The 16,674-nt window shown below is 43.1% G+C and overlaps 1 protein-coding gene across 1 annotated transcript in view; it reads right to left on the reverse strand.

Annotated features, from left to right (window-relative positions):
* Positions 1 to 16,674, reverse strand: part of LOC124615806 (junctophilin-1) — an 873,471-nt gene that overhangs the window by 253,605 nt on the left and 603,192 nt on the right. Inside the window, exon 5 of the mRNA XM_047143946.1 lies at positions 12,253 to 12,587. Coding sequence (XP_046999902.1) covers positions 12,253 to 12,587 — 335 coding nt within the window. The remainder of the gene's footprint in view (positions 1 to 12,252; positions 12,588 to 16,674) is intronic.

Raw genomic sequence — 16,674 nt, forward strand, 5'->3', positions numbered from 1 at the left:
TCAAATAGCTGATGGTAAGTATAGCTAATTATAATCTGACATACGAGAAAATTATTAACAATTTGTAGCACATGACATTAATGTAGCGTGTCTATTATAAAAACAGAACTAGGTTTGATTAAGAATAATGAGAAATTAGAAAATCATATCACATTTGTTTATCTACTGTAACTTAATCTGTATGTGTTCGTGGTTTTTCTTTTCTGCGATTAGGCCATCTGAGGACTATGTTCCAATTTCAGTTCTTCATTCTTTGTTCTTTCCTTTTCTTCCGGTATGCTTTCATGTGTTCATTAAGTTTGTTCTCTCCGTCTGCATACCATTTTGAACCAGTCTTTTTAGCTACCCTGCCTTGGAATCCTTCTCTTTTCAAAACTTTTCCCCGAAAGTCTTCTCTGTTGTTTATATTTTCTGTTTCTGCAGTAAGTTTTCGGTTCCAAATTCTTACTATTTTCTCTAACACACTATTAAAAAGAACTGGAAATAGGCCATCACCTTCTCGTACACCCGATTTTATTTTGAAAGGCTGTGAAATTTCTCCCATAAATTTTACTTTATAGATTGTATCTGGGAGCGTTTCACGGATTAGGTTTGCCAGTTTAGACATTATGTCAAATTCTCGAATTATTTATCTATATTCTTTCTGTCAAAAGAAACACAAGCGTTTTTTTAATCACAAACATAACTACAATGTCCTTAAAATTAAGTAATCTGTGGCGAATTACTGACTTGACATTAAATATTTAATTTTGTTTTTTAAAGTTTCTTTCCTTTTAAGCAGACGGGAAGTGAACAATTCACGATCTGTCGATATCAGAGGTCCTAACGTGACCCTTATGCACCCATGCTTGGCTAGATGAGATATCTGAAGTAATGTTGGAAACGTGGCACAAAGAAATAGTAATACTTTTATTTCATTGTAGCATCTTAAGCCGTCTTTTTGTGTGCGTTCTAGATGAGTGATTATGAGGCATTGTCAGAATGGAGACAGGACAGCCAGCTAGTGTACAAGATTCCGTAACAACTAAATTAAATGACAATGTTTTGGCTGATAATTCACAAGTTAAAAGTATTTTTAACTATCACTTTCTAAACGTAACAACAAATATACACTTAAATGGTTCAGTTGAAGAAGCAAGAGAATAAATTAAAATTACTTGAAATAAATACAATTACAAAAATTCTAAAAAACGAAAGCTCTTGTGGGACTCATGAAACTTCAAACAGAATTATGAAAAACTGTTCCACTTCATAAGTAATGTCCTTAGTGATATATGTAATGCATCGCACGCATAGGGATTTTTTCCAGACAGGTTAAAAAATGCAGTTAATAAACCACTTCATAAGAAAAGTGACAAGACAGAGTTATACAATTATCATCCTAGTTCCTTACTGATATCTTTGCCAAAATATTCGAAAAATAAATGAACTCAAGGATAGTCGCACACTTAGTGAAAACAATTTACTTAGCATACCACAGTTTGGATTCCAGAAAGGATGCTCAGCCAACAACACTATTTATGCATTCATTCACAAAACGCGTAAGCCTCAAACAATAATATATCACTGCTTGGTATCTTTCTGATCTTTCCAAGGCATTAGCTTGTGTAGATTATGATACTCTGTTAGAAAAATTCAAGTTCTATGGAACTGATGGTTTTACCTACACCTGATTTTAATGATACTTGAGAAACAGAATATAAAAGGTTATGCTGAATAATTCAGTGTTGGAAAGATAGAAAAGGGTTAAAAAAATCACAAAGGGAATCCCACAGGGTTCAATTTTGAGACCACTACTATTCCTTATGTATGTGAATGACCTTTCACTCAACATTCAACAAGCATAATTGCTACTCTTTGCAGACAGTTCTACTATTACGATAAATAACATTAGTGACAAAGCAACAGAAGAGTAAGTAAATTATATTTTCGAAGGAGTTATAAGTGATTCTCAGGAAATGGACTTTCCTTTCCCTCACTTTTTGAAAAAAAAAAAAAAAACACTCTGCGTTCAGTTCTGTATAACAAATAGAGCCATACCAGCAAAAGATGTAGCACATGAGTGGGAATCAGTAAGTAAGGTTGAATGCTCCAAGTTTTTGGGTGTACATGTTGATGAAAAATGGAACTGGAAGAAGCATATTACTGAGTTTCTCAAACAATGAAATTTAGCCACTTTTGCTCTTCGTATAATTGCTAATCTTGCAAAGTATTGACTGCACAAAGACGAGCAGTAAGAATAGTATCTTCTGTTCACCAACGGACGTCATGTAGGTACCTCTTCAAGGAGCTAGGCATTTTAATACGCCGTCAAATTACATATGTTCGCTAACGAAATTTGTCATAAATAATCCATAACAATTTGACAAGGACAGTGATGTACATACCTACATACTAGAGGGGAAAATGATCTTTATTAGCCACTGTTAAAGTTGTCAGTGGCTCGGAGAGGAGTTCAATATGCAGGAATAAAATTTTTTTGTCATATGTCCGATATAACACAAAATGTCTGACAAGTAGCGATACAAGTTTTAAATTTAATTTAAAGTCATTTCTCCTGGACGGCCCCTATTCCATTGAAGAATTTCTGCTAAAAAACCACTTGATTTTAAGATTAGTTGCACGAGTAGTAATAAAACGATAATATGCTCATTAATGTTGTACACGTGTCCCGTAAAGTTACACTTTCCACATAATTTCGATAAAAGAATTGTTCAAATTATCTATAGAACGCGTAACTAACTAATTAACTAGAGCTTGATAGAAACTGTTATGTCTGACGGGTGATCTCGTTTTTACAAACTATTTGGAAGTTGTGTGGACTAATATTGAAACAAAATGATATTAAATGGAACAGTTTTATTTAAAAAATCATCAACAAATTTTAGTGATATTTTACAAGAGACATTGTTTCTACGTCTCATCTTTATGAGCAGTCGAGAAGATGGAATGGAACTTTCGGTCAGTATATACCGCTCACACGAACCTATTAACTTCGGTGAATACGGCAAGTATCTTCATTAATTTAGTTAAGTAAGTGCAATGTCTTTTAGTTTTGCTCGCCTTCGGAATTTTTAATTGTATTCTGAGTTAGTGGACACTCTTGTAGAAAGAGTTTACTTTTTAAAATTCGTATCAGAAACACGAGTTCGAGTTAAACAAGATAATGCCAAAACTCCACACTGATTCTTCGCTTAAGAAAATCTGTAATGCCAGTGGCCACCGCTAGCGACATGAAACGCTGGGTGTTGGTAAACCCTTGAATTGTAACTGACAAAGGATATGTGTTGTCCTGCTCGCCTCCTACCAGACATGTGCGTAATTTCACGTATAGTTGTAAAACTACCGAAGGTTATCGTAGACTATCATAAGTAAGCGTAGATTACAATAGTTTTCACGGTAGTCTTTGGCAGTAAAGATAAAACCTGAACGTGAAGTGTGTTGCGTAAGTCTTGAGCGTCACCTCATTTCGATCACTTTGTTTACGTGTGCAATCATTTTTTTACAAGATTCCGCTAGATACCTGAAGTACTGAAACGTATAGAAGCTGAGTGAGGACACGCAATGGGCCGTGTAATCTGCGGAACATTAATAGGTGACCACTGTTCTTCAGCATGCGTCATCGTTTGGAAATGTGGGAATTGTACAATACGAGGACCATCGAAAACAAGACAGAAGCCACGTGTAAGTACTGCGCCGGCCGCGGTGGCCGTGCGGCTCTAGGCGCTCCAGTCCGGAGCCGCGCTGCTGCTACGGTCGCAGGTTCGATTCCTGCCTCGGGCATGGGTGTTTGTGATGTCCTTAGGTTAGTTAGGTTTAAGTAGTTCTAAGTTCTAGGTGACTGATGACTACAGCAGTTGAGTCCCATAGTGCTCAGAGCCATTTGAACCATTTTGTAACTACTGCGTAACCCATATCATAACGCAGTGGCTACTTGTCTACGAGACCACCTTCATAAGTGTAGAGACTGTCACATTCTTATGAAACATGTGACTCAAGAAGCTTTACAGTGATAAGGAATAATTTCGAGGAGCACTTTTAAAACAAATAATGAAACGTCGATGTCTACTATGTCTGCGACCTTACCTGATGAGCAGTCTAGTCTCTAGAAAGGCGCATCATCGGTTTCATCAGGCACTTCTAAAACGACTTCTGACAGAGACTTGAACGAAGTCGTCACTGGAGCTGTTTACACTTCGGGAGCCTTTGATCATGATGAGGAACGTTCAACTCAGTACAAAGTAACAACAATAATTACATAGATTTTTCTTACTGAGCATATAAGCCGTACTTGAATCGAAAGTAATTGCCCCGGTTACATAAAAGCGAAGAACTTGCCCAATCGACTCATTTTCATTACTTATAAAATACAATTTATTTTCTGTAAGAATAGGAAATACACAATGAAATAACACTGAAGAATGTGCGGCTCTAATTGTTACCAAACAAAGAGAAATCGTCAGCTCCCACTTTCTCTCTCACACACATCCCTTTATGTTTCTTTCCCTATCAATGCTAGTAATACTACCATTAATCCTACCATTCACTACGTCATTTATGTGTTGTATCATAACCATCGAACCGTAGTTTCGGCAGCGTGCTACTTTACATTCACATAATCAGTGCGCCCCCCCTCCCCCCCTCCCACCCACACACACAAGAACAATCAGGTATCGCAGTTGCAATTGTGTGATTGTGGTTTGACGCGCAAATGCATTGACATCTGTGGTTTTAATAATGATTCCACGACTCTACATTTACCGTTATGTGACCCAATGCGTTTCAGATATTGATGATAATTAGCGCATTTGTTTGTCTTCATTAAGTACAAATGTCCGTCTGTGCATGGACGGATTGTTGCGCTGTAAAGTGCAGAAGCATCGATATATTTTCGCCGAAAGCTAATCAGTGAGAAATTTACGGAAACGTGAATAATTTATCTGGTTAGGTTCAAAACGTAATGGCAAGAGCAATTTGTCATTTCACTGAAATCATTAATGAGGTATTTGCCTCATTCAACGTTACTATTACCGGGTGAGGTAAAATGAAGTCAGCCGACAAAATCTGATATGTAGAGTTTTGCTTCACTGCAATAAAGGTGTATATGCGTACTGTGGGTGTGCGCAGTATGTTTCTGATTTGCAGTGATTTCGTAGGAAGTTCGCAGTACTGGACTGAGTAGACCACCGGGCTTATTTATCTCTCTTTTTTGTCTTTCGTAACGTTCTAAGGAGATACAGTTGAAGCTAAGGCGCCAGACCATATTTCATGAAGTTCAAAGTTTGTATTTCTTCGCTCCAGAGAAGGACTTGGTACTTTTAGGGAAATCGTAGCCACACTTTTGTATAACGATTTTATAAGACATTCTGTGGTGTCACCGCCAGACACCACACTTGCTAGGTGGTAGCTTTAAATCGGCCGCGGTCCATTAGTACATGTCGGACCCGCGTGTCGCCACTGTGTGATCGCAGACCGAGCACCACCACAAGGCAGGTCTCGAGATACGGACTAGCACTCGCCCCAGTTGTACGGACGACGTAGCTAGCGATGCACACTGTCGAAGCCTCGCTCATTTGCAGAGCAGATAGTTAGAATAGCCTTCAGCTAAGTCAATGGCTACGACCTAGCAAGGCGCCATCAGTAACATTGCATGTATCTACAGAGTCTCGCTTGTATCGTCAAGAGCGATGTACCACAAGTATGGATTAAAGTTAAGTATTCCAGAAGCTACGTACTTTTCTTTATAGCATTCATTACGTATCCTGTTACAGACCTATCTCTTGCCTGCGGTAACTAAACGCGTGCCTTTCGGCTACTTCCGTGGCGTGGCTGTCTTGCTACGCCACAACACATTCTATAGTTTGAGTACCCTATGCTTTTCAAACTAAACTGAGTGAGGTCCACAAAACACTGTTGAAGTGCCTAAAATTTAACACCGTTTCCTATACGGCGGGTAAAAGTGCTTACGAGTACCTAAATGTACAGGTGAGGCCTGGATTTGGCCATACACGTCCAGGCCAACATTCGGGATGTTTTACAATTAAATACTAAAGTACACTCACGACAGGTGTGATAAATAACATAAAATTTCTGCTTGTCAGAAGCATAAATTAGATTCAGTTCGATTTAGGGAAAGCCAATTCGCTTCACACACTAACAGACTAAACAATAACATAACACGTAAAATAATGGAGAGCACGTATGAAAGAAAGTGTACATGACCCACCATGTTCTTAAATTCTGGCCGGCCGGAGTGGCCGTGCGGTTCTAGGCGCTACAGTCTGGAGCCGAGAGACCGCTCCGATCGCATGTTCGAATCCTGCCTCGGGAATGGATGTGTGTGACGTCCTTAGGTTATTTAGATTTAAGTAGTTCTAAGTTCTAGGCGACTGATGACCTCAAAAGTTAAGTCCCATAGTGCTTAGAGCCATTCGAAACATTTTTCTAGTTAAATTCTGCATAGGACGTGATTACAGATAACTTCGTGCTCTGCAAATCGGCGATCTTACCGTGCGAAGACAATCGTTCTGATATCAGAGAGGAGGACGCACAGAGCAGCACGCAGACTTACAGCAGAAGCGTATGAGCTCAAGCAAGCCACGCAAATTGCCAACTAGGAAGACCATGCATGTGCCGGCGGGATCTTAAATAGAAGAGCTGAATGAATTCACTTACAGATGACCAGAAGACACTGTGCCGAAATATCGTGCCAGCAAGATATAACATCCAGCAGTTCTCCCGAAATTTAGTGGAACAGCCTGTACGTCGGTAATGTTTTAATTTCACGTAAGTGGTATTGCACGTAATTCAAAGGGACGTTACAGTCTTTAACACTTCAATGAATAATATCTCTTGAATTAGATAAAAAATGTAAACCATGGCCAAGTACTTGGGAGCGCTTACAAAAGAAAGTGGTGAGATGATACCAGAGAAAGGCACATCGGTAACTGGCCACAGTAGTGCTTCATTATCGGAGCTTTTGAAAGTGGAGTAAACGTAAGCACAACTCACAGCTTGTTCCCACAGGCAGATTGCTGCCTGCAAGGTAAGAAAAGTATGTGATCGTGGGATATGTACTCAACATTTCACCAGTACCTCTAGCCGTTACTGCCGGTGGATGAGTACTGATGATGTCCTCGCTTTCTTGTTTAAGCAGTTCCTCTTTTGATCTCACGAAGTTAAGTGAGCCACGTTCCAGATATCTCTACCTCAGAAAGATCCGAGAAGACATCGGGAACAGAACCCGGTTCTTTCCGCTCCGATGGCAGTGACACTAATCATTAGGCTATGTGGGCAGTCTTTGAAACTGGATTAAAGTCGAAAAATAACTACGACTGATGCACAGTCGAGTGCCCTTTCAGCTGAGCAATGCTTCAATCAAAAAAGTCGAAACAGGAAGGCACATCAGCTGGACATCCAGCTGGTTCCTGAAATATCTTCCTATTCTCTAAACTGAGAAATAAGACTTCTCAGCAAATGAGAAAGCGATCGTCTTCATAAAGAAATATTTTGCAGTTTAACAAGACCTAGCCTACAGATCGAACAAACAAATGTTAACAACGAGATATCTGAAAGGAGATGCTGTCCCATAGTACTAGGTTGGTGCATGAGTTTGTGGCGTTTTTTTGTTTTATATGTTGTAATTCCGGTCGCTATGGGTGTATTTATCGATTATCACTTTTTATTGTAGTTCGCCGCGCAGGATTGGCCGAGCGGTCTAAGGCGCTGCAGACATGGACTATGCGGCTGGTCCCGGCGGAGGTTCGAGTCATCCCTCGCGCATGGGTGTGTGTGTTTGTCCTTATGACAGTTTAGGTTAACTAGTGTGTAAGCTTAGGGACTGATGACCTTAGTAGTTAAGTCCCATAAGATTTCGCACACATTTGAACATTTTTATGTGTAGTTCACTGTTGCTATTTAAATTTACTTAGTGGTCAAAAATGGTTCAAATGGCTCTAAACACTATGGGACTTAACATCTGAGATCATCAGTCCCCTGGACTTAGAACTACACTACTGGCCATTAAAATTGCTACACCACGAAGTGGACGTGCTACAGACGCGAAATTTAACCGACAGGAAGAAAATGCTGCGATCAGCAAATGATTAGCTTTTCAGAGCATTCACACTATGTTGGTGCCGGTGGCGACACCTACAACGTGTTGACATGAGGAAAGTTTCCAATCGATTTCTCATACAAAAACAGCAGTTTGACCGGCGTTGCCTGGTGAAACTGGTGAAACTTTGTTGTGATGCCTCGTGTAAGGAGGAGAAATGCGTACCATCACGTTTCCGACTTTGATAAAGGTCAGATTGTAGCCTATCGCGACATTGCTGCTCGTGTACGTCGAGATCCAGTGACTGTTAGCAGAATATGGAATCGGTGGGTTCAGGAGGGTAATACGGAACGCCGTGCTGGATCCCAACGGCCTCGTATCAGTAGCGGTCGAGATGACAGGCATCTTATTCGCATGGCTGTAACGGATCGTGCAGCCACGTCTCGATCCCTGAGCCAGCAGATGGGGAAGTTTGCAAGACAACAACCATCTGCACGAACAGTTCGACCACGTATGCAGCAGCATGGACTATCAGCTCGGAGACAATGGTTGCGGTTACCCTTGACGCTGCATCACAGACAGGAGCGCCTGCGATGGTGTACTCAACGACGAACCTGGGTGCACGAATGGCAAAACGTCATTTTTTCGGATGAACCCAGGTTCTGTTTACAGCATCATGATGGTCACATCCGTGTTTGGCGACATCGCGGTGAACGCACATTGGAAGCGTGTATTCGTCATCACCATACTGGCGTATCACCCGGCGTGATGGTATGGGGTGCCATTCGTTACACGTCTCGGTCACGTCTTGTTCGCATTGATGGCACTTTGAACAGTGGACGTTACATTTCAGATGTGTTACGACCCGTGGTTCTCCCCTTCATTCGATCCCTGCGAAACCCTACATTTCAGCAGGATAATGCACGACCGGATGTTGCAGGTCCTGTACGGGCCTTTCTGGATACAGAAAATGTTCGATTGCTGCCCTGGCCAGCACATTCTCCAGATCTCTCATCAATTGAAAAAGTCTGGTCAATGGTGGCCGAGCAACTGGCTCGTCACAATACGGCAGTCACTACTCTTGATGAACTGTGGTATCTTGTTGAAGCTGCATGGGCAGCTGTACCTGTACACTCCATCCAAGGTCTGTTTGACTCCATGCCCAGGCGTATCCAGGCCGTTATTACGGCCAGAGCTGGTTGTTCTGGGTACTGATTTCTCAGGATCTGTGCACCCAAATTGCGTGAAAATGTAATCATATGTCAGTTCTAGTATAATGTATTAGTCCAATGAGTACCCGTTTATCATCTTCATTTGTTCTTGGTGTAGCAATTTTAATGGCCAGTAGTGTACTTAAACCTAACTAACCTAAGGACATCACACACATCCATGCCCAAGGCAGGATTCGAACCTGTGACCGTAGCAGCAGCGCGGTTACGGACTGAAGGGCCTAGAACCGCTCGATCACAACGGCCTGCTACATAGTGTTAATTTGTCATTAAGAGATAGTGAGTGGGGATGTGGACGCTAGAAATTACGAGTTCCAAGTGAAGAAATCTGACTTTCGACCTGTTCTTCTGTTTGAGTTCAGTAGAGGAGTGACAGCAACGGAGGCAGCCAGAAACACTTGCGCCGTGTATGAGCGCAATGCCATTGGACAACGGTTACCTCGTTTTAAGGGGGATCGTTCTGGCATTAATGGCTCTCCACATTCAGGAAGACGTACGGGGTTTCATCAAACCGTTTAAACCCATTAATCCGCAATGATCCACGTCACACTGCTCTAGAACTGGCAAATGTGGTATAACGTGATCACCCCAACATCGCGCGACATTTGGATGCAAAGGGGAAGGTTCAAAGAGCGGGTGTATAGGTATCGCACGTATGTTCATCTCTGCTTACTCGTCGTCAATTGGCTCATGAACAACACTTACCATTCCTATCCTGTATGGTTTCTGGTGAGGCGAAGTGATGTCTTTATGCTAACACAAGGAAAAGAAAGGAATGGATGAGCGCAAATAAAGCAGCAACTGCAAGAGTAACCATCCATCACTGTCAACAACTGAAACGTCTTGCAGGCACATTCCAAGAACAATGCCAGGAAGACAACGTGAAGCGATGCTACTCCAAGATGCCGTCCACTGGCATTCTACTAGAGCGCCAAAAAAACCCTATGCGGGAGGTGGGCTGAGAAGTCATTCCACACCCACCCATGTTATTAATCTGATGTTGCACCCTCAGATTCTCACCTTTTCCACCCTCTATCGAACAACTTTTCCGAGTGAAGATGCGCTCCGAACATGGCTGGACGAGTTCTTCGCCTTTGTACCACGTGATTTCTAAAATCGCAGAATCGAAAAGTTACCCTAGCGTTGACAAACTATTGGAAATAGTGAAGGAGAATATATTATTTATGACTAACGTCTCCATTAGGCGTATCTGTTGTGTTTCTTAAACTTATGGAAAAACGCTACGAGCTAATGCACCAACGCAATAGATTTCTCAATCCCACAACAGTATGTGAGTCGAAGAATTTCAGCGCTTAACATCCGCCTATTCGTTCATGTAATTCTGAAGGCAGACGATAGGACTTTTCAGACTGAGACAGTCTTTCTTGACTTCTGGGAAGTGTACGAGACAGGTCCACACTGATTTACTGCACGGAGTACTTGTCGGCGAACATAGGACCAGGTTTCTGAACGAATGGAATATTTCTTCATAATAACAACTCAGCACGTCCTCCTCAAAGGACAGCTGTAGGCATATGGGAGAGAAAATTTCGGGCATAGCTGAGATTCACTGCAATAATGCTAAGGTACTATAAACCATCGAAAAAGAAGGTAGTTTAGAAAAATCTCGTTTCTCCGTTCCATGACTACTGCTCAAGGCTATTAGATTTCGCTCTGTCTGGTCATGTGAGGGCTACGGTGTAAGCGATGAAGATCAGAAAACTCGTGAAACTCAGGGGCGGCTTTTTACTGAATGTGGCTGCGTACTGGTATATATGTTGGTTGAATTCCATGAGGAATGGGTGAAGGGGATAGTAACAACCTTACAGTGCGTTAGACGACAGGTAGAGCACGTGTAGTAGCATTTACGTGTTATCACCAGCATTTTTATTGTTCTGTACAAAATGTGATGTAGCTCGAGAGTGAATAAATCTCTACTCAAATGAAAGACACATTGTTTTTCTCGTATAATTCTCTATTTATCTGGTACGTTACATGATACCACTTTCCATTTAGAAATTACTAGTTGCATCCAAGACAGTGGCTTCCGAAACGGTCGCCTTGTGGGAAATATACAGCGTGTCCCATATCTGTTAGAACTGACTGTGTGAAAGTCCACACTGCAGTGCCGTTGCGTGGCCAGTTGTGGCTTTACCATCTTTGAAGTTTCAACAACTGCCTAGTAGAAGACCTAAGCAGTAGCATCACTGGAGCAGGCGTCCTGGGCGCAGACGTAACAGTACGTGCCTGACACTGTGGAGCAGCGAGGCAACATCAACTTCTGTATTAAGCTTTGCGTTTGTGGGCGACAGTTCGTCGAATTCGACCCGAAAATCGAGAGGCAGGTCCCTGGTCGCTCCACAATGACAACGCCCAGTCCACAAAACAACGGTCGTGCACGAGCTTTTGGCCAGGAAAGCGATCACAGTCCTGGATCACCCGCTACATTCGCCGGATTTGGCTCCAGCCGCTTCTGGTTGTTTCGCAAATTGAGGCTGACTATGAAAGTGCATCGTTATGACGCAGTTAAGGACATCCAAGAAAACTGTACTCCAAGACTAAATGCAATTACAAAAAAGGGCTACGTTGACTGTTTCAAAGAACTTTTGAGATAATTTCAATTGCGTATTGACCCAGGGAGAGATTGTTTTGAATAAACACAGTGATTTTGCGAACGTAATTCACGACTTTAATTTTTAATAGTCACAGTCTTACCGGAACTGTGACACACCGTGTAGAACTTCACAGGTTTGGCCCTTTCCCATTTCATATTACTTAACTTTAAATTTCTGTGTATGTTTAGGGTCAAGGTGGAGTATCAACTCCAACCTCGGTGTAAAACAAATTCTTTCCAGTGTCGCCAGTTTAGTTGCGAGCAGTGTACATCTAGACGGGAAGGTAGACGGCAATATGACAAAAAGCTTGAGCCAGCTCTCGGAGGGGAGAGGGGTCCAGTCGGGGGCTCACCTGGAGATGGCGATGTCGGCCTTCTGGAGGGCTATCTTGGAGGCGCGCTGCGCCGCGTTGACTGCGGCGTCGATGCGCTCGCGGAACTTGGCGGAGCGGATGAGGAACATGTGCTTCTTCTTCTGCGAGGTGATGAGCACGTTGTTCTTGTACTTGCCCTCCTCCTTGGTGCCGTCGCGCAGCGTCGTCACGCCGTAGCCGTACTTCTTGTTGGCGAACCACTCACCCTCGTAGCGCAGCCCGTCCGACCGCTCGCTGATGCCGAAGCCGGACCGCTTGTCGTTCTTCCACTCGCCCATGTACGTCTCCGTCACGCTCGCGTCCAGCTGCTCGTCCTGCGGCAAAGCACCAACAGCTGTTCAGCTTGACAAGCCCCCCCTCCTCCTCACTGACAAACAGACGCAAAAACATATATAGCGAAACTCTACTTCTTCTTGGAGATACGTATATACAGGGTAGACCACTGATCGTGACCGGGTCAAAGATCTCACGAAATAAGCGTCAAACGAAAAAACTACAAAGAACGAAACTCGTCTAGCTTGAAGGGGGAAACCAGATGGCGCTATGGTTAGCCCGCTAGATGGCGCTGCCATAGGTCAAACGGATATCAACTGCGTTTTTTTAAATAGGAACACCCATTTTTATTACATATTCATGTAGTACGTAAAGAAATATGAATTTTTTAGTTGGATTACTTGTTTCGCTTTGTGATAGATGGCGCTGTAATAGTCACAAACGTATAAGTACGTCGTATCACGTAACATTCCGCCAGTGCGGACGGTATTTGGTTCGTGATACATTACCCGTGTTAAAATGGACCGTTTACCAATTGCGGAGAAGGTCGATATCGTGTTGATGTATGGCTATTGTGATCAAAATGCCCAACAGGCGTGTCCTATGTATGCTGCTCGGTATCCTGGACATCATCCAAGTGTCCGGACCGTACGCCGGATAGTTGCGTCATTGTTTTAGTTGGACCACTTTTTCCCCTTTGTGATAGATGGCACTGTAATAGTCACAAACATATGGTTCACAATTTTAGGCCAATAGTTGGTAACAGGTAGGTTTTTAAATTAAAATAGAGAACGTGGGTAAGTTTGAACATTTTATTTCGGTAGTTCCAATGCGATACATGTACCTTTGTGAACTTATCATTTCTGAGAACGCACTCTGTTACAGCGTGATTATCTGAAAATACCGCATTAATGCAATAAATGCTCAAAATGATGTCCGTCAACCTCAATGCATTTGGCAATACGTGTAACGACATTGCTCTCAACAGCGAGTAGTTCGCCTTCCGTAATTTTCGCACATGCATTGACAATGCACTGACGCACGTTGTCAGATGGCTGTCAGGCGTTGTCGGTGGATCACGATAGCAAATATCCTTCAACTTTCCCCACAGAAAGAAATCCGGGGATGTCACATCCGGTGAACGTGCGGGCCATGGTATGGTGCTTCGCCGACCAATCCACCTGTCATGAAATATGCTATTCAGTACCGCTTCAACCGCACGCGAGCTATGTGCCGGACATCCGTCATGTTGGAACTACATCGCCATTCTGTCATCCAGTGAAACACCTTGTAGTAACATCGGTAGAACATAATTTAGGAAATCAGCATACATTGCACCATTTAGATTGCCATCGATAAAATGGGGGCCAATTATGCTTCCTCGCATAATACCGCACCATACATTAACCCGCCAAGGTCGCTGATGTTCCACTTGTCGCAGCCATCGTGGATCTTTCGTTGCCCAATAGTGCATATTATGCCGGTTTACGTTACCACTTTTGGTGAATCACGCTTCGTCGCTAAATAGAACGCGTGCAAAAAATCTGTCATCGTCCCGTAATTTCTCTTGTGCCCAGTGCCAGAACTGTACACGACGTTCAAAGTCGTCGCCATGCAATTTCTGGTGCATAGAAATATGGTACGGGTGCAATCGATGTTGATGTAGCGTCCTCAACACCGACGTTTTTTCCCGATTCCCGATTCTCGCGCGATTTGTCTGCTACTGATTTGAGGATTAGCCTCGACAGCATCTAAAACATCTGCTTGGGCATTATCATTTGTTGCAGGACGTGGTTGACGTTTCACATGTGGCTGAACACTTCCGGTATCCTTAAATAACGTAACTATCCGGCGTACGGTCCGGACACTTGGATGATGTCGCGCAGGATACCGAGCAGCACACGCCCGTTGGGCATTTTGATCACAATAGCCACACATCAACACGATATCGACCTTTTCCGCAATTGGTAAACGGTCCATTTTAGCACGGGTAATGTATCACGAAGCAAATACCGTCCGCACTGGCGGAATGTTACGTGATACCACGTACTTCTACGTTTGTGACTATTACAGCGCCATCTATCACAAAGCGAAAAAAGTGGTCCAACTAAAACATTTATATTTCTTTACGTACTACACGAATATTTAATAAAAATGCGGGTTCCTACTTTAAAAAAAAAAAAAAAAAAAAACGGAGTTGATATCCGTTTGACGTATGGCAGCGCCATCTAGCGGGCCAATCATAGCGCCATCTGGTTTCCCACTTCAAGCTAGATGAGTTTCGTTCATTGTAGTTTTTTCGTGAGATATTTGGACAGGTCACTATCAATGAACCACCCTGTACAGCTTCGCAATGAATATGCAGCGAGGGTGAGGAAGTTGCTCCCTAGCTTTAAATATCAATTAGTTTTGTGATTGTTGATGTATGTTAATCAACGTTATTGTGTTTCGTTACAGGACACCTGCGAGTACCTCAACCATCCGTTGGATCTTCTTACGGTGAACGACGAGATGGCAAGAAAGTTGACTTTACAAGAGCGCGCTCAGCTCGCTTCGCAGTTTGAAGTGTGAAGATATGTTGCCCTTGTTCAGCAGCGGTGGCAGGGTCTTCGTGGCCCTCACGCCATTCCATTAGGAACTGTCACAACGAGCTAATGGCAACTGGATCAGTTGTCGATAAACCACGAGGACAACGACCGGTGGCGCGATCTCCAGAAAATGTAGCGGCAGTGGGGAGCATCTTCCCGCACAGTCCTGGTAAATCAATAACTCAGGCACCTCGTGAGACTGGAAGCAGCAGGGACGCCGTGCGTGTTGTCTTAAAGAAGAACTTGATCAGGAAATCCTGCAAACCCCATTATGTCCAGGAGTTATCGTTGGAAGACTGTGACAGACGGATGGAATATGGGGAAATTATGCTGTCATGGTACAATGATTGGCCATATTTGTTCAAGAACATTTTTTGGAGCGATTAGGCTACGTTTCAAGCTAGAGGATTCGTCAGTCGACACAACTGCTATTATTGGGCAGCAAAAAATCCATGAATGTCAACTAAAAAATCATCAAGTCGACTGAAATTGACAGTTTGGTGCAGTATGGACTCGAATCGTCTCAATGGGCCTCTTGCGAGACACTATGAACAGTGACTGGTACTGCCAGATGCTGAGTGAGTATGTGTGACCACTGATATCATAACCGGAAAATGTTGTGAATGTGCTGTGAATGTTGTGCCTGCATCGTTCGTGATTAGCTGGATAAACACTTCCCAGGACGTTGGCTGCGATGGCGAGGTTCCCACGAATGACCTCCGAGAAGTCACGACCTTATCCCTCGTGTGTACCGAACAAACGCACGCATTCCGGACGAATTACAGGAGAGGATCACAGTTGTCCTCGGAAATGTGGGAAATCAGTTGATGACGTTCTTATATGTTTACGTCGTCTGCTCGACAACGAAGGCGCTTATGTAGGATTATACTACACACATTGTCATGGTCCTGAGAAACAGAACCAACTACAGCTTGTTTCATTTGTAAATATTCATTAATAAAAAGTTTAAGGAAATTTAAAACGAGGGAGCGACTTATAAACCGCCCTGCATTTCTTTGTTTGCAGGCACATGTATGGAGTACTGGTACAGGAATGAATCAAGCGGCTAGAAGAGTCAAAATAAAACGGTGCATCCCATTTATAAAGTGAAATAACCTTGGAAATTCGTTTTTCTGAATTTGGCGGAGAGCTACCCTACAACAACCCAGCCGTGGAGTTACAAGTGGACGGCAACAACACACCATTACATGAACCAATTATTAGGTCTCGCATTCGGGAGGATGACGGTTCAATCCCGTCTCCGGCCATCCTGATTTAGGTTTTCCGTGATTTCCCTAAATCGCTTCAGGCAAATGCTGGGATGGTTCCCTTGAAAGGGCACGGCCGATTTCCTTCCCCATCCTTCCCTCACCCGAGCTTGCGCTCCGTCTCTAATGACCTCGTTGTCGACGGGACGTTAAACACTAATCTCCTCCACTCACTGCTATTATTAGGTGGTGCAGACTCTTTCAGTGTGGCCAAGAACTCTGAGGACGAAGAACGAAGCGCCAGACCATCTCTGTAAAGAGTAGGGAACTGT

The sequence above is a fragment of the Schistocerca americana genome, chromosome 5 (genome assembly GCF_021461395.2).
Source record: "Schistocerca americana isolate TAMUIC-IGC-003095 chromosome 5, iqSchAmer2.1, whole genome shotgun sequence".
Taxonomy (NCBI): Eukaryota; Metazoa; Arthropoda; class Insecta; order Orthoptera; family Acrididae; genus Schistocerca; species Schistocerca americana.